The 25,210-nt window shown below is 36.9% G+C and overlaps 5 protein-coding genes across 8 annotated transcripts; 4 read left to right on the top strand and 1 right to left on the bottom strand.

The window, feature by feature from the left end:
* Positions 1-54: 54 nt before the first annotated feature.
* LOC137731038 (uncharacterized) lies at positions 55-2,294 on the top strand. 2 transcript variants are annotated; one of them, XM_088687557.1, is made up of 6 exons: positions 55-458; positions 587-667; positions 793-915; positions 1,002-1,101; positions 1,637-1,752; positions 1,877-2,294. In XM_088687557.1, exons 1-6 carry the CDS (start codon positions 135-137, stop codon positions 2,081-2,083), a joined length of 951 nt encoding a protein of 316 aa, XP_088543683.1. In that variant the 5' UTR covers positions 55-134; the 3' UTR covers positions 2,084-2,294. The 2 variants fall into 2 exon arrangements, with proteins under 2 accessions (XP_088543683.1, XP_068326193.1); XM_068470092.2 differs by lacking the exon at positions 587-667 and having other exon boundaries at positions 68-458.
* A 1,118-nt stretch (positions 2,295-3,412) lies between these two features.
* Positions 3,413-9,213, top strand: LOC137731037 (inactive leucine-rich repeat receptor-like serine/threonine-protein kinase At1g60630). Of its 2 annotated transcripts, none has more exons than XM_068470091.2 (4): positions 3,413-3,727; positions 3,892-4,047; positions 4,178-6,168; positions 8,201-9,213. In XM_068470091.2, the coding sequence occupies exons 3-4, from the start codon at positions 4,824-4,826 to the stop codon at positions 8,857-8,859; spliced, it is 2,004 nt and encodes a 667-aa protein (XP_068326192.1). In that variant the 5' UTR covers positions 3,413-3,727; positions 3,892-4,047; positions 4,178-4,823; the 3' UTR covers positions 8,860-9,213. The 2 variants fall into 2 exon arrangements, with proteins under 2 accessions (XP_068326192.1, XP_088543682.1); XM_088687556.1 differs by having other exon boundaries at positions 3,587-3,727; positions 3,892-4,095.
* A 2,376-nt stretch (positions 9,214-11,589) lies between these two features.
* Positions 11,590-15,181, top strand: LOC137732553 (uncharacterized). The gene is made up of 5 exons (XM_068471872.2): positions 11,590-11,984; positions 13,901-13,999; positions 14,098-14,194; positions 14,339-14,474; positions 14,634-15,181. The coding sequence occupies exons 1-5, from the start codon at positions 11,922-11,924 to the stop codon at positions 14,692-14,694; spliced, it is 456 nt and encodes a 151-aa protein (XP_068327973.1). The 5' UTR covers positions 11,590-11,921; the 3' UTR covers positions 14,695-15,181.
* A 1,342-nt stretch (positions 15,182-16,523) lies between these two features.
* Positions 16,524-20,200, top strand: LOC137730866 (uncharacterized). Of its 2 annotated transcripts, XM_088687890.1 has the most exons (8): positions 16,684-16,822; positions 17,176-17,755; positions 18,264-18,363; positions 18,468-18,524; positions 18,789-18,906; positions 19,176-19,258; positions 19,742-19,803; positions 19,883-20,200. In XM_088687890.1, exons 2-8 carry the CDS (start codon positions 17,436-17,438, stop codon positions 19,974-19,976), a joined length of 834 nt encoding a protein of 277 aa, XP_088544016.1. In that variant the 5' UTR covers positions 16,684-16,822; positions 17,176-17,435; the 3' UTR covers positions 19,977-20,200. The 2 variants fall into 2 exon arrangements, with proteins under 2 accessions (XP_068325959.1, XP_088544016.1); XM_068469858.2 differs by having other exon boundaries at positions 16,524-17,755.
* An 867-nt stretch (positions 20,201-21,067) lies between these two features.
* On the bottom strand, positions 21,068-22,579 carry LOC137730653 (photosynthetic NDH subunit of lumenal location 3, chloroplastic-like). The gene is made up of 3 exons (XM_068469626.2): positions 22,429-22,579; positions 21,415-21,665; positions 21,068-21,257 (listed from the first exon to the last, which is right to left on the bottom strand). Exons 1-3 carry the CDS (start codon positions 22,460-22,462, stop codon positions 21,159-21,161), a joined length of 384 nt encoding a protein of 127 aa, XP_068325727.1. The 5' UTR covers positions 22,463-22,579; the 3' UTR covers positions 21,068-21,158.
* Between the last annotated feature and the right edge of the window lie 2,631 nt (positions 22,580-25,210).

Here is a 25,210-nt window from a genome sequence, read left to right as displayed (position 1 = left end):
CTTAAATGGCCTACCATAATTCCCTCCAATTTTTCCCGCCAATAAACCTTGAAAATGGAAAATAAATCCAGAAAATTAAATTAAAAAAATGAAAACAGCGATCGTCGGTTGCAGAAAGCAAAAATCAGAAGAAAATGGACAAGGCACCAGCAGCAACCGGCTGTTACAAGTGCGGCCGACCAGGCCACTGGTCACGTGACTGCCCTTCCTCCGCCCCTACCCCCAATTCTATCCCCGATCCTAATTCCAACCCTAACCCTAACCCCACAAATCTCAATTCCTCTTCTTATCCTTTCAAAAGCGGTACCGGTACTGGGATCGAAGGGAAGGCGAAGAAGGTGTCGGTTCCGAAGACTCGGCCGAAGCTGACGCTGGAGCTGCTTCTCTCAGACGATGGGCTCGGCTACGTCCTCCGCCACTTCCCTCGCGCCTTCAAGTATCGCGGCCGCGGACACGAGGTCTGATATCTCACTTCTGCTCTTGTTTCATTTCTGTGTGCAAGAAAATTCATAACATTATGTTAATTTTTTGTTAGTAAATTAGTAAAAAGTAACCTCTATAATTGCAAGTTTTAGCTCAATTTCAGACGAAAATCCCTCAGTTATCCAGACGTGTTGCTTTAATTGATTCTTGTGAAATTTTGTTGGTGTGCTTCTTCCATTACAAGGTCGGCATGGGTTTCTTTTCTAAATTATATGTAAAATGCCATTGTTTTTGAAGCGTTTTTCTCTGAAGTGTGAGGTTACTGAAGGATTGTACGTAAAATGCCATTGTTTTTGTCAATTTTTGCAGGTTAGAGATTTGGGGAATCTAATTGGTTTGTACACACAATGGCATTCGCGATTGCTACCATATTACTCATTTGATCAGTTTGTTCATAAGGTCGAACAAGTTGCCGCCACCAGACGAGTGAAGGTACTGATGATATGTTACTCTTTATTTTCAATGTCTTTGGAGTCTGCCTCAAATTCTAATTCTTTTTCTGCCCAAATGTTGAGCAGATGACTCTTAGGGATTTGAGAGAAAGAGTTGCAAGTGGAGGAGACCCGACAAAGTTGCGTGAAACAGCGGTCGAGGAAGGCGTTCCAAATGATCAAGAGGGTATTATGCTCTGCCATTTTAGCATAATTGCTCTAATTTAGCACGTAATGAGATGTTTCAAGAAGTGAAATATCATTAAAGGTTGAGGTATTAATTGGAAGGATTGAATGGTGCAATTGCTCTAACTATTTAACAGAAGACCTGTCAGGAAGATTTGGAAACGGGATCCATTGAGCCTAGAGGTTGAGTTTATAACACGATTAGGAATATGATGTTAGGATAATGGATTGGCTGCTGAGTGGAATATGAGTATTGTTGAGGGAGAACGTCACTGCACCGGACTACCCGAGACTAATGGGCAAGAATAGTACGGATAAGTGGAAATCTACTTGTGTTGATTTTATGTTACTTTGTCTCTTTTTTAATAATTAAGTAGGGAGTTCTTATGTTCTCTATAAAATATTCTTATGAGAAGTTTTTGGATTTTGTTTGATATTTGAAGTACCTTTCTATTCATCATGGTAATATTTGATTCCGAACAACCATTGCTCTCTATGTTTCCATTTTGAATTCTGATCTTGTTATTTTCCTGCAGAAACCTTGAACCCTGAGGGACCAAGTGATCACCAGGGAGGTTCGTCTTCAGGGAACGATGATGTGGATGATACGCAGGAAGAGATGCTTCACGAAATCTACGAGAAAGCCACTCAGGTATGTGCTATTTTGTTCAATTTAGTATACTCGAAGTTTTCTTGGTGTTCAGATTAAAGCTCCATTTGTTGATAAGTAGAGAGCTTGATGTGCTTTGTTTTGCTAATTGTCGGAACCGTCTCAGACGTTCCATGGTGAGATGGTTGCTCCTAGTGCTGGTATACCTGCATCAGAAAGTTTCCAGAAAGAAATAACTAATCAAGTTCAAAACAATGAACCAAAGGAATCCAGTGAAAATCATATGACAGATGAACAGAAAGCGCGAATGGAAGCTAATAGATTGAAGGCACTTGAGAAAGCCGCAGCCCGCCGCCAATTGCAGGCAGATTGAGTTTCCGTTTCTGTTCTATCTTTCTCTAATTTCTGGTTATGGATGTGGTTATAGGCATCATGTTCTTTGTACGATGAAGTTTATAGCAGTTATGAGATTATTTCTAGTTATGCCTCAAAAATGAAAATAGTAATGGTAAAGTCGGATTCACTGGATGCCGCGTGACATTGAATTAAGTCGTCACAATTATGGGAAACTCATTTTTTATAAATCTTTTTAGTGATATGACTTTTGATTTTGATTTTCTAACCATTTGTTTTTATTAGTCTTTTCAAACCAAGGTATTATTATAATTGTCCCTAATAAAAGCTGGATGCTAGTCACTGATTGCTTGTTTGAAGGAGATTCGATCTCTTTCGGGTCCTCCTAGATCTCCGGCAACATAGTCGGGTGTGTCGTCACTAAGACCACCGGCAACCACCGCATTGATCCAGTCCACGCCAACTGGCATGACTTGTTGGAGCCCAAAACCAATGAGAAGATTCTTTCTGATTTTTTCCATCAAGGTCACCGGATCAAGTAATTTAGGTTTTTGAAATTTTATTCAATAGTAGAAAATTATTATAGTTTTTAAAAGGTCAAAATAGGTATATCGTTGTATAAAATTTCAAAAATCATGATCACTTAATCTATGATCTTGATGGAAAATATCAGGAGACGAGATTTCTCAAAACCAATTAGCATTGAAATAACGTGATCAACTCACCCCTCGCTTTTCATTTTTTGCTGGGCCGGGAAAATAACGTGAGCTCAATTACTTGTTCCAGCTTCTTGCCACGTGTACAATACTAATCTTTGTACGAGTAGTGAGGAAACAGACTTGCCTAGGGATGTTACCATGACCTATTGTACAAACTGAAATGCTGAGAAGATTTTCTCAAACTGTGATTCTTTATAAACTTTTTATGAGCTCATAATTTAACGTCTTTTTTCATACCAACATTATAAAATATTATAAAAAAATATATAAAATGTATAAAAAGTTCCACTTTTAAAAGTCTTCTGGACTTTTCTCTTGAACAAATAACCAATGTCATACGGAATATCATGTAACCTTTAGCATGGGTAAGTTCTTCGCAAATTCGCAATGATGGAGAAAGGTGGCCGGTAGTTCACTAAGTTCAACCCCTCGTGGCCTAGCATGGACTATGAGAAGACAACTTAAATATAATTTTAATGACGTCACCGGTCTAATAAATACTTTTTACCTGTTAAAAAAATAAATCTCTCGTCTGGTAATTACTTATTATATGATTAATTGGCATTAAAACAGTATCTCGAGTGGCTGTGAAACTATATAATAAGTAAATACTTATTCCCTGGTGTTAAATAATTAAATGCGTTATCTTTTGCTTTCAATTCTTTCACCTATTTCCCGAGTTAAAACACACTGACCATCTGTTGTCCTTGGTCAATACTCTCTCTCTCTCTCTCTCTCTCTCTCTCTCTCTCTCTCTCTCTCTCTCTCCTCTTACTGTCTTTTGGGAGGGCCTTGGCATTACTATCCCATCAGACTATGCATGCAGAGTACAGAGGGATACACATGGACATGGATGCTGCATTATTATTTAACATCCAGTCTTTGTTCCTTCACTTAACCGATTACCCCTACTTGTAGCTGCTGCTGCTACCCGACTCGATCAGGTACTTTTAATTTCCTGCTTAATTAATTTTCTTCTCGTTTATCCTATTTTTGTAATTATTTTTTAAACTTTTTGTCGACCCTTTTTTGTTGATAGATCTGTGCAGAAGACATGTGTCATTCTTTTTCCAGATTTTGATGTATAATTTTCCTTTTCAATTTTCAGCATTTATCTGGGTCGACTCAATCAACTCGTTCTGCCCAAGACAAACAAAGCCCTTCACAATTTCAATATTTTTTCATCTGCATTTTTCGGACGCTTGTTAATTTCAGAGAGGGTGTAGCTACCTGTTGAAAGTTGATGAATTCGACGACTCGGGGGGTGAGTAAAATTTGGATCCCATTCCCCTTGAGGTTTCACCGCTCTCTGGTAAAAAAGTTTGAGCCTTTGAGCCGCCCAATGTTATTTATTTAATTTTATTTAATTCTATCGGGTTCAATAATGCCTGCAGATTAACAATATACAAATCATGGAGAGGAGAGAAGAGTTCTGAGCTTCCTTCACGTGAAGCTTACGCTGCAAAAAAAAAAGCAATTACAGAGAAAATGTTCGGGAAACGATGTCGAATTGCCAAGCCCGACTGTTTTGGTGTCTCCCCATTGATCAGTACGCAGAGCTCGCCAATGGGGCTTTTTGCACCTTAAATGCTCCTCTTCCGCAGCTCGGAGTAGAGTAGTTTAGAAGTGCTTTTCTCAGAGCAAAAGTAGAAAACCATTTCTTTGGGTTCAAGCTGTCGAATCAATCAATGGTGCAGTTGCAGCAGCCGCAGCACAGTGATCGATTGAGTCAGAGAGGCAGCTTCTGCTAATAATGCTATTGCTACATACATAGTAACATAGCTCACTCAAATTTGACGATATGGTGTTAGATCTTGAAGATTTGGAAAGCGATTGGGCAGAGACTGAGAAAGGAAAGTGAACTCAAATAGTTCAAAATCTTATCGCTTTTGAGATTCAAAAAATTTCCATATACATACACACATATCAGATTCTGATTTCCGAGTTGTATTTTCTCAGTCAGCAAAATCCAAGTTCAAATATTGCATTTTCAAGATGTTGGGGGTCTGAAAAATCGATCCAATCCGCAGATTTTCAAAAATGGTTTCTCAAAAAGGTGAAATCTTTTTCTTATTGCTGCCATTGCTGTTCTGGGTTTTTCTGGGTTCGGCAAAAGCAGGGGATGCGGATGCTCTGTTGACTCTGAAATCTACAATCGACCCTCAAAACGCGCTGCCTTGGCGAGAGGGAAGCAACGTGTGCGAGTGGGAAGGCGTGAAGGAATGCCTGAGAGGGAGAGTTACGAAGCTTGTGCTGGAGTATTCGAACCTCACCGGAGTTCTGGATCCCAAGATCTTGAACCGGCTGGACCAGCTCCGAGTCCTCAGCTTCAAAGGCAACTCCCTCTCCGGCCAAATCCCCGACCTCTCAGGCCTCCTCAACCTCAAATCCCTCTTCCTAAACGACAACAACTTCTCCGGCGTTTTCCCCTCTTCCATTTCCGACCTCCACCGCCTCAAAGTCGTCGTCCTCGCCGGAAACAAAATCTCCGGCGAAATCCCAATGTCGCTGCTCAGGCTCCGCCGCCTCTACGTCCTGTACTTGCAGGACAACAGGTTCACCGGTCCCATTCCGCCCCTCAACCAGACCTCCCTCCGGTTCTTCAACGTGTCGAATAACCAGCTATCCGGGGAAATTCCGGTAACCCCACCCTTGATTCTGTTTAATGCGTCGTCGTTTTTAGGGAACGTCGGTGTCTGCGGGGTGCAAATTGACAAACCGTGCGGGGGCATTATCGGGTTTCCACCGTCGATCAGTCCCACCAGTCAACCGGGTCCAAAGTCAAAGTCCAAGCGCGGGAAACTGATAAAGATAATCGCAGGGAGCGTGGGCGGGTTCATGGTGGTCGTAATCTGCTTAGTTGTGCTGTGGATGGTTTGCCGGAGGAGTGGCGGCGGTGGTGGGGAGGTAAGCAGGAGCAAAGGCGGGGTTGTTGGGGGTGCTGAGCCGACAACAGAGAGAGGAGGAGGATCAGGGGAGGGGCCCGCAGGTCCGCCCAGTGGCAGTGATGGTAATAATGGTGGGAAACAAGGGGGTTTTTCGTGGGAAGGTGAGGGGCTGGGGAGTTTGGTGTTCTGCGGAGCAGGGGATCAGCAGATGAGTTACAGCCTGGAGGATCTGCTGAAGGCGTCGGCGGAGACGCTGGGGAGGGGCACGTTGGGAAGTACGTACAAGGCGGTGATGGAATCCGGGTTTATCGTGACGGTGAAGCGGCTGAAGGACGCGAGGTACCCGAGGATGGAGGAGTTTAGGAGACACGTGGACTTGCTAGGGCAGCTGAGGCACCCACACTTGGTCCCACTGAGGGCGTACTTCCAGGCTAAGGAGGAACGCCTGCTCGTATACGATTATTTCCCCAACGGCAGCCTCTTTTCACTTGTTCATGGTATGACTTGTCGGTCCTCTCATCTCATCTACTCCCCTTATTTATCTGCTTATTTATTTATTTTTTTCGTTTAATAATCACTATGGTTGTGTTTAGCTTGTACAGTTGTACGTACACAAGTTTAAAATTAACTTCTGGTTAACAACATAAAATTTCTACTTAGATTGTATTTAGCGTGGAATCTGGTGTGACCAAATTACAAGAAAAATTTAAGTAAAATTGTCTGATCATGTTTTTTATAAAACACTTTTCATAAAATCATAGGATTGTCCAACCACGACGGGCCTATCCAATGTGAAGTTGGAAAACCCTACCTAAACTTATCTCATTGATTCAAGAATTCTCATGTTTATCTTGAGAGAACTTAGTGGGGAAGCCTATTATATCATTATATTATCACTTATTAATCTATCTTTTATCTTTTGAATCCAAGTACGAAGCTTTCTGACCAGACATATTTAGTGATGTAAACTTTCTAACTAATTAATCTTAGAGGTCATTGATTATTGATTTAATGGTGGGGTCATGTTGGATTTGCCATATTGATGTAGTGAAAATATGACGGTGACACTATGATCTAATCAGTGTCGTGGGGTCACGTGCATATGTAGGCGCCTGTAGGGTCCACCCCATGCAGGTTCCTGGGCTGGAAACCATGTTGCCCATCTTTATACAGGACATATTCATGAGCCTAATAAATTTGGTGCTTGGGTTGTTCTCTGATGGAGGAAATTTGAACCCTTTCCATTCAAAGGGTTCAAATTTTGGAAATGTCCTCTTAGATCTCATAGGATTTCATCACTCATGTGATCAATGATTCAGTGACTGAATTCCATGTACATTCTGTATATTTTATAATGCACGTTCTTGCTCGTCGACTTCGAGATCAAGTGCTTTCCTGCATTTAAATTTGAATATTTTACTTTGTAATTTAGGTTGGATGAGAATAATGCTTGAATAAAAAATGAGTATTGTGGTATTACTCATGGTTTTTACACATATAAGAGAGAGCCTTGGCGCAACCATTAGGTAGGTTGCTCTTTTGTGATCAAAATGTTATGGGTTCGAGTTGTGGAAACGGTCTTTCTGCAAAGTAAGAATAAAATAGAGACCTTGTTGGCTTGGGATGGTGGTATTTACACATATACCAAAAAGAATTCTCAACGGACTTGTGGGATTGTGATTTGAAAGGAAAGTAACGTATCAGTAAGCATAGGGGTAGTTTTTTATTGGGTAAGCAAAATATTCCGAAAGTGCTGTTCTTTGGCATGCAAATTGTCTGAAAAGTTTTTTTTTCTTTTGTTCATGAGGCTCGTGTGGCATGAGTTACTGTCAATCTCTCTTTATCAGTACATTCTCCAAGAAGTTCAGGTAAATAAAGACAAGATTAGATCAAATGTGTTCCCTGCATTTAGGCTTTTACAGGGTAATTTTACAGTAATTAATCGCAATCTTTGGAAAGGAGTTGGCTTGCTAATCAACAATTCAAATTTTGAGTGTGACCTCAGCTTGTTAGTGATGTCTCACTGGCTCAAATCCTTCGTTTTTCGTGTTTGCACGTTGCACATTTGACTATTTTTTGGAGACATCAACCGTGTAGCCAGAGATATATTCCATCTGTCTATGTCTCTCTCTTGTCATATAACTGTGTGCGTTGTGCGTTCACTATTCTAATCATATCATTATATACTTGGCTTTTAGCTGGTTTTGGTAGCTTGTTCAAAGCTCATGTCTTTTCGTCAATAGCCAGTAATTTTGTATGAACAGAACACTTTTTTACCAGTTTCTGGATTTTCATAAAGCACCAAACTCTTATTCTTATGAAGGGTAGGATCCTGCACATTAACATTATTGATTTCAAGTCAAATTTGCGTATAATTTCATTGAATATTTTCCAGAACTCACCGGAGTTTTTTTTTCATCCAGAAGTTACTGAACTAGTGAAATTGAGATTGATTAAACTTGTTGCAGTTTTCTTGAAAGTGTCATTAGTCGAATTCTAGTTGTGATATATTCCAATTGATTTTTACAGGTTCAAGAACTTCAGGAGGCGGTAAGCCGCTTCACTGGACGTCATGTCTTAAAATAGCTGAGGACTTGGCGAGTGGAGTTGTTTATATCCACCAGAACCCCGGCTTAACTCATGGAAACTTGAAATCCTCAAACGTCTTGTTAGGTTCCGATTTTGAATCCTGCTTGACGGATTATGGTCTCACATTATTCGGAGATCCTAATTCACTCGAAGAACCTAGCGCAACCACTCTCTTTTATAGAGCACCAGAATGTCGCGACATCAGAAAACCATCAACCCAACCAGCTGATGTGTATAGCTTCGGCGTCCTCCTCTTGGAGCTCCTAACCGGAAAGACTCCCTTCCAAGACCTTGTCCAGGAACATGGTTCGGACATCCCTAGCTGGGTCCGCTCAGTGCGCGAAGAAGAGACTGAGTCAGGGGATGACCCTGTCTCGGGCAATGAGGCATCAGAGGAGAAGCTGCAGGCACTTCTTAACATTGCAATGGCTTGTGTTTCGCTTTCACCGGAGAACCGACCGGCGATGAGAGATGTTCTAAGGATGATAAGGGATGCTAGGGCGGAGGGCCAAGTGTCTTCCAACAGCAGTGATCACTCGCCGGGGAGATGGTCGGATACCGTTCAGAGTCTGCCAAGGGAAGAACACTTGAGCATTTGATTGTGAGTGATTAGTAAAGCATTTGATCGTGAGTGATTAGTAAAGTAATTAACGCGGCGGATTAAATTAATCATGTATTCTGATTCTTTAGGGATTGAACCGTGATTCTTGTACTACGCATTGTAGAGTGCAGTACTTTGTGTAAAGGTTTTGTGATTTAATTCTTGTTTCTTGTTTTACGTATTGAAGAAACATTTACATGTAACACGTTTATTACCAGTGTCAGGTGATCAGAGAAAACATTTATTTAGTAAAAAAATGAAGATTTTCCCTTAACCAGTAGCTTATAGGGAATTTCAGTAATCCAATTTTAATTAAGATAATCTAATAAACAACTTGTATGACATATTCGATTCTAAATTGTTTAATAAAACTTCACTTAAAATTCCAATTCAATCTTAATAGAATCCAGCCACTTAGTAACGGTCTAGTAGTATTCATCTTTCTTTGTAAGTGAGAAGTATTAAGTTTGACTCTCGCTACAGACAATTTGAACCACATTATTACTAATCTATCTTAACAGAATCCAAAAATAGTGGGGATTGCACGAGGATTGACAGTCTATAAAGTAGGTGGGCTAAATTGGATAGGCTTCTGAAATGGGCCTTTTGATTGGGCCTTGGGCTTGGCCCCTTAGATACCCACATTAATTAATGGATAAATAAACATAGATTCACATGTGGTAGCACAAAATTAAAAAGGAGGCAAATTAATTGGACCAACAAAAGAAAGTAGAAAGGGCAAAAAAGGAATAAAAAAGAGCATATAAGTTAGATAGAGGATGTTTTGCATTGGGAAGGGGATCCTCTTCGGATCAATTTTATGAAGATTTCAAAGATCTTTATATTTTAACTGTTTATCATATATCGTACGGTTTGTTTTTATTAGATATTATTTGTGTTTAATTTTAAATAAAAAAAGTTAAATAATTTTTGATCGCACGATATACGATAAATGGCTAAAATGTGAAGATCCTTACAAAGTGAATCCAAATGAAATCCAATTCCTTTGCATTGTATGCCACGTGTGCATGGCAAAGCCACTTCATTTACTGCTGTAAACATTTAAACCCAATAGCCCGTCGTTGTGCTTACCAATGCTTTCTTCCCGGAATTTGTTTTCAGTAGTTTAGCTAGTAAAGTAGTTTTTTTTTTTTTTTTTTTTTAATCAAACGATATATTTTGTCAGATTAGCTTCTAAAAGGGTTTGAATACAAGTCGTCATACAAGGCTTAATATATTTCCATTACTATGGTAAAATGCCACTTATAGCTATCTAAGTAGTTCGATTCTTTAAAAAATTTCAACGGTTTTTTTTTAAGTTTAATCTTCCGCCATTTTATTTTTTGAACTATTTAATAATCATAATCTGTTAAAAATTAAAAAAATTCAGTTTTCTTTCTAAAAATAATTGCTATAAATAACTTAATTTACATATATTAATTGAAAGTTTTAATCTAACCCGTTCAAACAGTCTTGTACAATTTTATTTTATTTTAATTTTTTTACTTTTAACAAACGATATAATTTACACTAAGAGGAGAGGGTGTGTTTATCCTCACAATAGATTAGCAGTAATGTGGTTCAAATTCACCTTTGGCGAGAGCCGAACCTAAGACCTCTTACTTACAGCTAAAAAGGAATATCACTACACCATAATACTAAATGACTTGTCCAAAATCTCTTCATTTTCAATTATGTCAATTCTACAAGTACATGATTTGTTACATAATATTAAACAAAGCGAGCAAAAGTTGGTGAGAATTCAAATTTAAATAGGAACGGCGTGCGTACATTCATGTTCCACTGTATGTGTGCTAAAATATGTAATTCAAAGTACTTGTACCAAATTACGTTATGTGGTAGTCCACTTGCTAGAAATATGGATGAAGGGGTACCCGATTTCACATAAAATAATGAATACGTGATGGAATGGGAAGTACACACAAATCACAATTACACACAATTACCGAAAACATTATACATTTGATTAAGGGGCGTGTTATCCTCACATTCTATTTTACTTCACACACACCATTTGATAATTTATGTTCGTTAATATTCTTTAATTCATCCGATTTGATGGCCGAAAATTCAAAAGATATGTGAGAAGTAAAATGAGATGTGTAGATATCACACCCCTTGATTAATTCACTAAATTAGAACTTGGATTGATATGCTTGTTATGTGTTACAAGAGATTTTTTAATGTGCCAACAATACAGTTAGGTAAACAAACTGTAATAAAGTCATAATACAATAGATATTGTTAAGAAGAATAAAATTTTAAACCAAATGATGTATTACTAATAAAAAAAATAAACACGTTAGTAATTTAACAATCAACATCCACATAATTTAGTTTAGAAGTTCGTTCTCCCTAGCATTACCTTAATACAATTGGGTGAAAACTTAAAAAAAATAAAATTTCTATCCAATTTTATTATGACACTTGATATATATATATATAGTTGTATTTCCGATATAATAAGAATTTTCTTAAATTGCGAAATATTTATGGTTTTGTTTTTTATTGGAGTACCTTTTTATGTGGAAAATTTTAAGTTTGACTTTTAAAAAAATTAAACAAAGACCAATAGAGTATAGATAATATTATGGGAATCAAATTTCTAAATTAAATTTACAAATCAAACGATATGTTATCAATACTAAATAAACACATTAATTAATATTTAACTAATAATTCAATTATCAACTCACATGACGTATTTGATAACTTACCAACATATGTGTATGTTTGGAGAGAGACTCATCGGAGAGAGAGAAAGCAAGAGCGATCTGGCGATACACTTGCTAATTGCTATGCGCAGTCAGCCAGTAAGGAGCTGTAGGAGGCAGTCTTCTCCTCTCTTCTCTCCCTTCTGACGCTAACATCTTCAAATTTCAACCTCAGAAGAGAGGCAGATAGAGAGAGAGGTTTCCGACGGCGATCAGCGGGAAGCTGCTCTGTTGATAACTTGTTCTAAGTTAGAGGCGGCAAACATTGAGGAATATTGATCAAGGAGGAGGAGGAGGACGACGACGACTTTCTCTCTGGGATGCTATGATTAATTTCTCTGAGAAATCAATGGAGAGAGATTTTGAGAGGGAGGAACAGACCGGACAGGTACTCTTCTTCTAGATTATACACTTTCATTTGCTTAAATTTTGTCATATAAAACTGGTAATTCGTAATGACTCAGTGTTTACGTTAGTACGTGGAGCTTATTGTTCTGGGACTTAAATCTCAGTTTACATATATATCGTTGGATTTTTCCTCTGCTTTAATTTTCAAATTGTTTTCATTTATTACCAGTTTTCTTTAAATTACATATACAATTAAGATGAACTGATAATCTCCATGTTTTAATTTTTTTTTTATAATTTGTTAGTTTTCATGTTCTCTCTGCTTATTTCATAATTAAGTTGTTGTACTCCAATATTTTGCATGAAGAATAATAATTTGTAGTTAATTTAAGTCCTCCTTTCTTCTAATGTGGCGTGTCATAATTGAAATTCGAAATTGTTCATTCTCTTCATATCATCTAACGATATTCCTAGAAATACTAATTACTAATTTGATTTAGAGATGGTTTAAGCCTCCGTGTGAGTCTGAACAAATTGACCGTTTAAGCATCCATATTGAAGTGACACATTATATATTGTCACTTTGTGCATTTGCTGCTGTACATCATACTCCCTATAGCTCTTGGATGTCTGTATGTTATTTGAAAATTTGAATTTCGAATAAAACTTAAAAGACAAAACTATGCTAACTAGCAAACAGTATCTCAATGTTTGTAATTAAAATTCGTTATTAGCATCTAATCTGTAATTAACTAGGTTTATTTACAATCCCCACCTTCCTGCTTACAGCAATGAAGGAATCTGCAGCATACAGGTAACTACAGCTATAGAACAAATGCCTGGTTGATGTCAAAGTCCAAATAAAGAAACAAATTGTAAATATACATATATTTATATAGAGGTAGATAGCAATTATTGAAGCCATAAGGCTCCACTTCCACCATGCTAACAGACAAACCTTCATTCATCTCACAGATTCAATAGTGGTTGTTAATTTTACCACTGTGCTTAACTCGTCAAATCATTGTAATTTTACCGCCGTGAACTCTCTGACACCTTTTAACGTTAATTCTCATGCCAACAACATGAAGGGGCAGCCCACTATAAGAGAGTCATCGTAGCAATCTTCTTGGGATATTTTAGCTGCATGTGGTTCCACGATTGCCTATTTATAGTATTAATTTCAAAAGAATAATAACTAAGCTTAATTAGCGTGAGTAATTTTTGTATAGTTTTTCTTGCCTCGGTTTCGTCACATCACATGGGAGTGGTCCAAGAATTAGATAACAATCAAGAGTAGGAAATTTTTACCCATCTAATTTCATTTGGCTTTGGATTTAGTCCTAACAGTTAGTTTTCTGTCAACTTGTTTAATTTGTTTGACTTAATTAGGGCAGGTTTATCTGGTACTGGCTATAGCGTATCTGGTATGGGAAGAATATAAATAATGAATGTCACTCTTCTGACAGTAGCTAGCCCACTACCACTACTTTAGGGTTTGTTTTTCAGGTACTTGTAGTCCTTGGAGGCCAAATGCTACATCTTTCCAAACTGTCAGTCAACAACAAAAGAAAATATGAAATTACAGTCTAGATAAATAATTGATAAACAATGTTTTACTGAGCTGTTGGATTTTATTAGATTTGGGTTTTTAATCCTGTTTACTGATGGCAGTTTAGACAGATGAAATCTTTTAAAACGCTCTATCAATCCAGAATAAGTTTCCGAGCTCCAAATTATTAAACTCAAATAATTAACGGCCCAAAACACTCTCACGTAGGTGATTCTGATACCATATTATAGGATTGTGAATGTCTGCCGTTAAACATTGTTATTGAAAAAAAAATTGGATCGATTGCGTTGTAACTTGTAAGTAGGTCGCTGATGCTATCTCATGGTCGCATTGTTTATGCATCCATCAATGTACTGATGTTGTTTATTGATTTTAATGTATAGACTGATACAACTGCTTCAGATATAACTCACACCGTTGTGTTGGATATTGAGAGCCTTACACAACCCTCTGATAGAAGCTCCGGAAGCCCCAAAATGACAGTAAGTAGCTGTCTCCATGTTATCAATCTTGAAAGTACTCCTCATGTCGATCTCGCAAACCTTGGCCATGCTTTTATTTTACGCTATATTTTCTGTAGGGAGCACTCTCAAGAAAATGGTTTTATCGAGCAGAGCGATTGATGAATACTGACGAGGAAGACACGGATGAGCCACCAAAGAAACTTCTGGTGAAAGGTATAATTTACAGTCATCTAGCTAGCTTGCTATGAAGTCTCAGAAGACAATTTGCAATCTTATTGATAGGCGTCAACATTTAAAATATCGATCACCTTGGCATAGACTGCAGTTTGAACTGTATTTATGTGTTCGCCTTGATAGCGAACTCTCAGCTGGAACCGTTGAAGAAGTCACTGATCACCATAAAATCGTTTGGGTCAACCTCAACTGTACTTACAGGCACGAATCGCTTTATGGCCATCAACCCTCGAAAGATCCTTTTCATATTTGCAACAGTGTAAGCCCTCTACCTTGTTCATTCCATATATACTCCTCTGAAACAAATACGAGTAAATATGAAAAGGATCTTATTTCGTGTTTATATAATATACTAGTGTGAATGTTATTATTCGTTGATACATGCTTTTGTGTGTGTTTGCTTCTTATTCTTGATCAGGTCCAGTATGGGTACATTAATCCTCATATACTTCACACTGGCCATTAATAGAACAGCTTGACAAACCGTGGACGGAATGGAGCATAGCGTCGCGTAGAACGGGCATATGATCGAATCGAGGCACTCTCTCTCTTTCTCTCTATCCTGTCAATCTCCGCTATTAACTTTCTTGGTAGCTGTGGTGCTGGGGATAACTACATTCATGAATCATGATCCTCCATGCTGCAGTCTCAATCTTCGTCTAAGGGTTGATCTCTCGTCTCGTCTCTTCTCTCTCTCTGCCAGTTGAGACCAAATATGTATCTCATTGTTGCTGTTGATCCAACGTTTTCGGCTCACCAACTCTTTCAGTTGGTGTCAGCGCAGCTACCTGATTGTGTTACGTACCTTGTTCTGATTCTTGCTTCCCAAGCAACCCTGTTTTGTACATAATAAAATCTACTTGGAATTTACCAGAGGTTTTTTGTATTCAAGGTTAACATGCATGTAAATTAATTAGGGTGTTTAAAATTCAAATAATTATTAATCGACGTTCATTTTTGTATCGATGTTAATTTTCGCTGAGGACTTGCTCAACTTTTGTGTTCGATTCTAACTTCATGTTCCCACAAACCATTCGTTGACGGTCCATCGGCTATGTTGCTAGGCCCGTTCCGACGCACTTTATCCGGGTGGATATTTGTGCAACCATACCGACTTTGTGGGTGTTTTGGTTGGATTTGTGGAAAATGACGTTAGCCATTCAATGTTACGTGGTGTTCCGATATTGTTGTTTATGAGTTGTGTTTCATGATATTATTTTACATAAACATTATTGTTGCAATGAATTAGTTTCATGTAAGTTATTTTAGAAAGGTAAATGAAAACATTCTAGTTATTATTGGTTTTCTATACTTTGAATCATTATGGAATTTAAAAAATAGATTGATGAATTAACAACTACAAAATAATTAAATTTAAGGTTGTGGATAAAGTTGTGATGATTAAGCGCGTTGGATTTCTGAGGTTTACATTCCACCAATCAAATAAACAATTCCAAAATCAATTTAGTTTTGTGTTGCCCAGATTTTGTGCAAAAGGTTTTCATCTAAGTGGAAATAAAAGTCCAACATTATTATATTTTTCTTTTTGTATCTAAAGTTAGAAGGTGTAAGAAAATGGTTTACTATGTTTATACAAATGCTGCTTTAGTTTAAACTAATCTAAAATGGTGAAGAAGATATAAAAAATGTATAATGGAGTTGCTAATCAGTATTTAAAATTAAAATATCAGTATCAGTGAGAATATTAATATGGAAATTTGTGGAATATGAATGGACATATTGTCATCGGTTGCATTCGATGAAAATGATGATAATTTACTAAAAATGTGGAAATTTAAAATGAAAGTTTAGGTAATGTCATGTGGTAGTTTGTCGACATTTAATTAGTATATCAAAAATATCAACGAAGTCTATTAATTTTAATCAAAAGTTAAGAATTTTTACATATAAAATGAAATTTATTTTTTTAAATTTTCACAAAAATATCTACTGTATCGAAAAAATATCTAACACCGCCACATATCAACATAACCGCATCCACGTATGCATATTTCGAGTTGGATGTCTATTACCGTATACTTAAAAAGGAAAAACAAGAGTGGAACTCTGTTGTTACAAGAGAATTAAAAACCAATTAAAAGAAAAAAAGTTGATGAAAAAAAGTGGTGCGAAAGGAAAGGTGGAGAGTCCACAATAATTGGCATCAAATGCTTATGGGGATTCGCACTGTTGCTGAATTCCGAGATCTACAACCGTAAATTAATTTATTCAACTTTACGAATTGAATAAATAAAAATAATTAAATTAAAAACATTAAAATTAAAGGCTTCAACTTTTTGTTGCCCCCATTCTTCGGTTCCCCATTGGCCGAGCGCCAGGCCTCTGAGCTATCTTCTTTGTCTTTCTCTGTACAAAAAGCAGAGAACAAACAAACCAACCAGAAAATTAAATTAAATATTCCAAAAAAGCTTTTCGAAAAAAGGAAAATAAATCAAAATAAAAAGAGAAAGTAGCAGAGAGCAGGAGAGAGGGAGGGAGCCAGCACTGCTACTACTGCCCAGAAAAAAAAAAAAAAAAAAAAAAAAAGAAAAAAGAAAGGAAGAGAGGACCAATTAGGGGTCCGTCGGAAAGTTGAACCCCAAAAAGGTAACGCCCTCTCAAGCTTTTCTCTCTCTAAGCACCACACGTAGTACCCACTTGGTGCTCTCCTCTCAGTGCTTTCCATTATCTGCCATTTCGGAGCTACACGAAGCAAATGCTTTCAACATTTTTTCTGGGTTTTTGTTACTATTGAGTGCTCGGCTTTTTCTTCTTCTTCTTCTTCTCCTCCTCCTTCCCCATCTTTTGGGAATTTCTGTTGCTTCAGGAGCTTTCGAGGGTCTGAAAATTTGAGGGATTTTTCTATTTGGGGATTTTGTTCGAGTTTTGGGGATTTGGGTATTGCCGTTGGAGATTAAAGTTGCTATTTTTTGCTGAAATTTGAAGACTTTTGTCACCAGTTATGGCGGGTTGTTGCAGCTTAATTGGAGTAGCTGCAATCGTCGTTGAGCCGTGGAATCTAAGGTTTTGAACTTGATGAGCCTAGAGTTTTGATAATTGAGCAGCCCCAAATCAGTGGTTTCTGGTAACGAGAAGGAAAGCGTTGGCTTTACGCGACATGGAATTTCAATTCCTTCAAAAGTATCGTGCGTTGATTTGGATTGTGTAGTTGATTTGTGTGCTCCCTCGACTGGGAATTAGTAGCAGAAATTGCAAGGTAATGGCGATGCAGTCGAACACAGGGTTTCACCGTAACGAAGCTTTTGGCTACGGTTTGAACCGACACGCGATATCCTTTCAGTCCGGGGCCATAAACAGCAGCTCGGAGATGATTCCGATGGGGAATTACTTTGGTACGGACGGGGGCATGATGTTTTCGTCTCATTCGGGCATCGTTAACAACAATCCTGTAATTAGTCAGGCTGGGAGTTCATCTGGTTCTCTGCTTCTCGATTCGGTCCCCGGGCTCAAGCATGACACAGGTTTGGCTGTTGAGTGGTCTGTGGAGGAACAGTACAAATTGGAGGAGGGCCTTGGCAAGTAGGTCATTCGGAATCTTATCTCTTGTTAAATTCGTTCGTTCATATATGTGTGTGTTTAAGTGCCACAGCTATGTATAATTGCCTATTAGTTTGATATTCGTGTTGCTAAACTACTTTTAGTTACGATTCATTGGATGTTGTGACGAAGCTTCTGATGTGATTAAGTTTTGTTGTTGATGGAGTCTCGTAATGTTTGCACTGTCTAACTGTAGCAAACTGCAAATCTTCATTCTAATGCAGGCATAACATATATTTCCTTGGACTTAAATCGTCAGCTTCTTAAACCATTACTTTATGTCTATGGCCTCCCTCCCATCGTGCTCCAAAACTTGAATTGGTGTGGTTATGATCTAAGTAGCCTTGTTGTTTCACATATCCGCTTGCTATGATGTGAATTGAATTTCTTTCACTTTACTGTCTGTTGCCTAGTTGTTGTCCTACTATGGTGGTTTCATTTACTGTGTTTTGAGTTTAACATTTTTGAGCCATTTATTTCCCAAATGTAGATATGCCAATGAACCAAGTATTATGAGGTACATAAAGATCGCGGCAATGTTACCTGATAAAACTGTGCGTGATGTTGCTTTGAGGTGTAGGTGGATGACTGTAAGCTCTTCACCTAATGATGTATTTTTAGTTTTGTTCATTACTTTAGATTTGTTCCTTAGAATTTTTAGTTGAGTTAGAACTACTTTTGAAATGTTTTGCAGAGAAAGCGTAGGAAATCTGAAGAACATGGTATGGGAAAGAAGGGGAACATTAGGAAGGTATATTTCTGAAGTTTATACGAATTGTCTGACATTGGTTTTGGCTTGAACTTTTCATTTTTGTATCATGAAGATTCATTCAGTTCTAACTGCAGTTATTGTTAGACATGAAAACTTGAGATCCCTTGATGTATTGGTGACTTTTGGTGTCCTAAGCTGTAACACAGTGAATGGGATTTTTGTTTTAGTTAATTGAACCAATGAATGTCTTTAGGATCTTATATTGATTGAAGAACCAGTATTCTAAAGATCATGCTTCTTCAGGATAAACTGGTGGAGTCGTCTTCAAAGACAAACATACATTCAGCTCCACCACTGGACATGGCTGCATATTCTCTTATGGGACACCATATGGACCAGAATGAACGTTTGCAGTATGAAGGTTCGAGAAACTACCTTGTTTCTTCTCTCATTATTGTTTTCATCTAATCGTATAGTTCCTATTTGCGCACATCTCTCTCTCGGTCAATATATGTCTGTATATCGTTATTTCCTCCCATTGCCTTTAAAGAATCCATCATACACATTTCATTCTGTTTTCTTTCTTGCTATATTGTTCCTTGTTCCCGTCTTGAAGTTGTGCACATACACTTAATTATTATATTTCATTTGATAGTTTCGTTGACGTAATTGTTCTTTGGTTAATATCAGGATTAAGTGGCACAGCCAAGCATCTATTGGAGCAAAATGCTCAAGCTTTCAGTCAAATTACATCTAATCTTTCTTCATACAAGGTCAGTGCCTCCTGCCATCATAGTTCATGTTGATTATTGCACATCTAATTTGCATGCCATATTGTTCCACACGCTACGGTTGAAGTCATATGTCAAAAGCGAAAGGGAATATGCCTTTTCTTGTTATGTTACTTTATGCAACTGATGCATTATGTGGCAGCATTACTGCTTGATAGTCTTCTTCTGGAATTTTACTTTTCCAATTGATGAGCATATATTGATGAATGAAATAATTCACTACATTGATCTACTCAGTTATGTTAAGCTGACCTTGTTTGCTGTTGACATGGTATAATCCAATACGCTACATACACGTGTTATCGCTAAACGATGACACTGCCTACCCCTAGCATCTCTCTTTTCTGAGTTTTAATTTGCCGGCAGAAATTTTATCTGCATTTCTGATGACCATATAATATCATTAACATATGAATCATGTGTTTTATTATCGCTTGCTTAAAAGTTTGTTTCTTTCATAAACAGTTACAGGAAAACATTGACCTCTTCTACCGCACGAGGAACAATATAACTGCCATCCTTAACGAGTACGTGCATAGTTTCAATGTATATTACAAATAATGCCGATTTGGTGAACTTTGACGAATGCTTTTTCATTTTTCGCAGCATGAGAGCTATGCCTGGCATAATGAGCCAAATGCCGCCACTGCCACCCATTGACGAGGATCTTGCTAATAGTATCTTGCGTAATGTGACTTAGGTAAGTTCATGTGAAATGACTCATATATTCTTGGTAAGTTGGTGTGCAAGACACGGGCACTTGTGAAGGCGGGAGGGGTTGGAAAGTGTTCTCGAAATTGTTGTATAGCTGGATGAATGTGTACTCTTTATTTACGCCTTTCGTAACTGTTAATTCTAGACTATTTCAGCCTGTAATCTAATACGCATTCGATGAAAGTACTAGCTGTCATCTGCATTTCTTCACTTGGAATTGTCCTCTATTTATTTTTCAACAGCATTTGATTACTTGCATATAAATAATAAAAGTACTCTGAGGAGCAATCGCCAAGTTTCCCCCTCCCAAACGCCTACTCCGAGTTTAATTTTGTGTGCACGCTTTCTCTAGGCTCATCGCTTGATGCCAATGAGCCCAATATGAAACTTTTTTACCTACGGAGTTGATTTTTTATTTGTAATGACCAATTCAAGCAGACAATTCAAGTTCATGAATCCTGATGGACTGCCTCGTTGTCTGAGGCGCAAAGCGAACGAGTTGGGAAGCAGTGTTGGATATCTCCGACGAGCCATGCTCAGACCCGCCTGAATTTGGCATTTGATCTAAGTTCTCCATCCCTGGCTGGCTTCATCTGTTGTGTCTAAAAGTACAGATTATGTACCATTACTTCCATTTGTGCAGGAAATAAGCGATATAGATGTAGTTTGAGCTCCCAGTACTTATTGTTTCACTCTTGTAAATTTCAATTTATAATTGCTAATTGTACCACATCGCTTTTGTTTGGTACCCTGGTTTGATTTGAGGAAAACTAATGAAAAAGACTTGAAAACTTTGAGTTTTAATGATAAGGACAAAATAAAGGGTAAAGTGAATAGTATCAGGATTGACTTTTTAGTGTAAATATGTGGTTTTTCGTTAAAGTGAACAGTACTGTGGGCTTTTCGTTAAAACTTCTTTTGATTTGTTGGTTTGCTCATTTTTCCTTTGATGATATGCTTTTTAAGTTCGGTTCTGTGAGGAACCCTACTGATTTTCTATGCCGGAATGTTACTGTGAATATATATCTGAATAGCAACGTGGTTGCGTTGTTTGAAACCAAAAAAAGGAGACCTGACTCGAGGATAAAGCTATTTCTTTAGAGATGACATGAACTTTGTGTACAGATAATATACAGATCAGTGTTTGTAACCATCGACCGTATTATTTTTATGGCGCAAGAGCCATCACCTCCTGTAAAATGACAGCAGCCTCATTGTATCGATCTTGGGTCAACGCCAGGCTTCGAATTTTCACTGCATGATCCAACTGGAAAACAAATACATAAACAACTAGCATACTGTCACGTGAAAAAAGCTAAATTGTACAGAAGTGCGTAATTGGTTTGAGATACCGCACAATAACATCCCCGCATGTGTTTAGGGAGGTCTAAACGCAGTTGCGTACGGGTGGTTAAGTTAATTACCTCTTCAATGGAGCAAAACAGTTTGTTGGCAAGTTCAGTGAGAGCTCTCTTCTGGTCCCTTGGTGAACGAGAGATCATCTGATTAAGATCACAGTACAAGAACGTTGATTTGAGGCGGAGATCCCTTCCCATCAATTCCCACGAGTGATCGTCGTTCGTCAGATCGTTCCCGATTGACAGTAAATCGAAAGCACACTTCTTAATCCTGCAAGCACTTCCCTTTAATTGCATGTCCACCATTTTAGCATGCCCTACACAATACAAATTATGGCATCAAGTAGAATAAATAAGAGCAAGGTTCTCCTCATGTCACAAGAAAAGCATACGCCTCAATTGAAAGTTGAAGCCTTTGTGCTTAAGAAAAGCAAAAGGGGAAGTGATCCCACAATTTTTTTTTTTTGCCGAACTTTAGATTGAATAAATCAAAAGAGAATCAAAATACATAAATAACGGTCGGGAGTGCAGACGGGGAAACAAGAGTGTGAAAATTTTTTACTCCCCAAACCAAACGGTGCGACTGTGACAAAACGATGACTTGTCTTAAAAAGCACTTTTGATCACAGCACAAAAACTTTCTGGGAAAAAAAAAGAGATTCTTTTACTACAATGGTAAAACTACATTCAACATCATCAGATACTAAAATTATTATTATTAATCGAATAAAAAAGGTTCAAATTCGTTTTGTTGAAAGCACTTTTGAGCTAAACCAGCAGCTGGAAATTCATAAGTTTGAACTCGGAAGCTCTCATAGAATTGCATCATGCAATTTCGAAATTTTCAAAGGAAAAAAGAATGTTGGAAAATAATAACATACATATGTGAAATAAATCAACCCCTCATCCCAGAGTATCATAAATCATACATAATTCGAAGCACAAAACCCAGAAAAATAACGAATTAAACATACAAAATTCAAAGCAACAGAGAATTAATAATAAATGAAAATTAAAATAAAAAAGAAACAAATTAAATTAGGGAAAAAAAGAGGAAGAAGAAGGAGAGGAGAGAGTTACCTGAACGGTGTTCGTGAAAACGAGGATATTTCATATATTGTTTGCCTCCTGTAGTCTGTACTGCTTCAACAGAGACAGACGCATAAATAATATTAATTTAATAAAACTACTTTTTGAGCAAGAAATTAAAACTAAAAAGTTTGTTTTGGTCGTGCAAAAATGTTATATAAAATATATATTTTAAGAAATAAAGGGTGGGGACTGGTGGTTGTGGGTTTTGTGGTAAATATCTTTTTCTTCTAAAAATAGAGTTTCGCATTAAATATTAAAATTAAAAATTGACAAAAATATTTATTGAAAAATTAAATCAATGGCAACCGTCAACTTCTCTTGCTCTCACACAATTCCATCAAGCAATTTCGAAATTTTCCAAGGAAAGTTATGAAGTTGTCCAATGTGATCTGAAGGCATTCGTCGGCAACCATCTTCAAATATTGTACAAGCTAGCACTACAATTTAGCGATACTTTTATCAATCTTTAAAAATTTGAACTTGCCTTCGATGATCAACATAATCCGATAAATTTTGGGCTAGCAAGAACAAATTGTTGTTAGAGAATAAAAAATAGCGTAAGGTCGAATGCATTTCTCTTGCCTTTCTTCTTTGAAATAATAAAAGACTTAATTATCTAATTAGGTTTGGACCTTCAATTAAATTTATTTATTTTTTTTGAACAAACAATATTATCTACATTAATGGAGGAGGGGATGAGATAAGCATTACGATTGACTAGCAATAATGTAGTTCAAATTCGTTTTTGGCAAAAATCGAATCCAAAACTTCTCACTTACAAATGAATGATTAGACCTTAAATTAAAGTTAGAACTCAAAGAGTGGCTTAGCTCAAATTCCTTGTCAAAGCTAGACCTTAAATTTACAGTATTTGAAACCAGTCACATGTACTTGAGTTTTTATAATTCGGGGCAACATGGTAAAAAGAAGCTGGAACTTTGCATTAAGCGAACCCAATAGGCCCGGTTGTTATTGGGCGCCTAAACTTGAGGCCCGAACCACTCCATTATAATGTGCCCATTTGAAAATTTTCACTAAATGTGTTTTATGACTCACAGTTTCAGATTTGACAACAATACTTACATCTATTTAAAACAATGATCATCTCGATGATCAGTGATGATTGTATCAAGTACTTATATTTACATAAATTATTTATGATCATCAAATAGTGAATGTATTAAATACATGTAACTATTGTAGTTAGTCATCACAAGTTTTTGCAAAAATTTAAATACAAATTTTTTTTGCTAAATAATTTGCGTTGTAAGGCAAATTTAATAAGAGAAATTGAGATTTAATTTTTATGATGTAAAACATAAAATAAATAATAATTACTAGCAAGACACAATTTATACTATAACAAAATAAATTATAAGATCAAAGAAAATATTGAGAAAAATATTTTATGATGATTTATACAAAAGTGATAAAATTGTGAGTTATATGTTTTGTGATGATTTTTACAAAAGTGATAAAAATTATGAGTTATAGCTCAAAAATTTTACTCAATATTTAGACTAAAAAATAGAGATCAATAAAAATTATCGGGGAGGTTGCAAAAACACATCCAAACAAAGAAAATGAAGATTTGCTGATCATTAATTTCCAAATCAAAGTGACAAATAAAGCTATTTGCATATCCATCAAATCCCACAAATACATTTTTTTGTACTTTCAAATTGCATTGTTGCTTTTGGAATCAAGTGCTCAACTCTTGGACAAAGTACGAACTTTTATTTATTTTTGTCCTAATAGATAGAAGATCAACTTTTAAGTTTGAATGGCTTATTTTTCTCAGGTGTACATACATACATATATATATATATATTAAAAATGAATGATATATGGGATGAATGCTTCTTATGTCTCTTTTGCCTTCACTAACAAGTAACAACCAAATTCCCTTGGAAGAAAAATGTCAAAAACATGTTCTTCCAAGGCGAAGCCGTTTTATGAGGTTATCGTAGACAACATATGAATGCGACCAAAGCCTGCACGCATGCACATTGTTATAGTTTACTCATTTCCCACGATGTTCTTTGGGTTTTAGTCAAAGATTTATTTAATTAATTGTTTAATAAATCCATAAATCTTTGTATGTGCATCTGATAATTAAGTAGTACCAAGAAACTTAGCCGCCTAATTGATCCCCTTTGTTATTATAATTTAGTTTATGAATAAGCTGTGTGACAGTATGCATGATAAAATACAAGTTTCTCACAAGTTTTGTAAATCAAACATATAAATATTTTAGTTTGGTTTGTCTTTTAATCGAGCTAAATTAGACTTGGTTTGTTATTTTCACCCGTTAAATCCAAAGCGAGCTAATACAAACTTCTCATGAGTTTTGTAAACCAAACATATCAATATTTTAGTTTGATTTGTTTTAATCGAGACAAATTAGACTTTGGCTTGTTACTTTCACGAGCTAAATCCAAAACAAGTAACTGTTTCGAGCTGATTTCAAACCTAGTTTGAGTTGTCTTGTGAAAAAGTAGAAGCTTCTTTCCACGAGCTTTGTGAACCAAGGATACCAATGTCCAAATTTTAATTCGTATCTTAATCAAACCCAATTAAGATTGACTTGTTTCTTTCACGAACAACTTAAATTGCTTTGAGAGATGCCCGCCTGTCAAACGAACAAAGTTGGTTGTATTTGTTGTGACGAGAGATTTGTGGACTGAATTGTGACAAAGACATGCTGGTGTACCAGCACCAGCACCAGCACCACAGATACATTGTTACATCATAGTGTCGAACTTTCAGG

This window comes from Pyrus communis, chromosome 16 (genome assembly GCF_041283825.1).
Source record: "Pyrus communis isolate YQ-2024b chromosome 16, ASM4128382v1, whole genome shotgun sequence".
Classification (NCBI taxonomy): domain Eukaryota; kingdom Viridiplantae; phylum Streptophyta; class Magnoliopsida; order Rosales; family Rosaceae; genus Pyrus; species Pyrus communis.
This window is presented reverse-complemented; position numbering and strand designations above follow the sequence as displayed.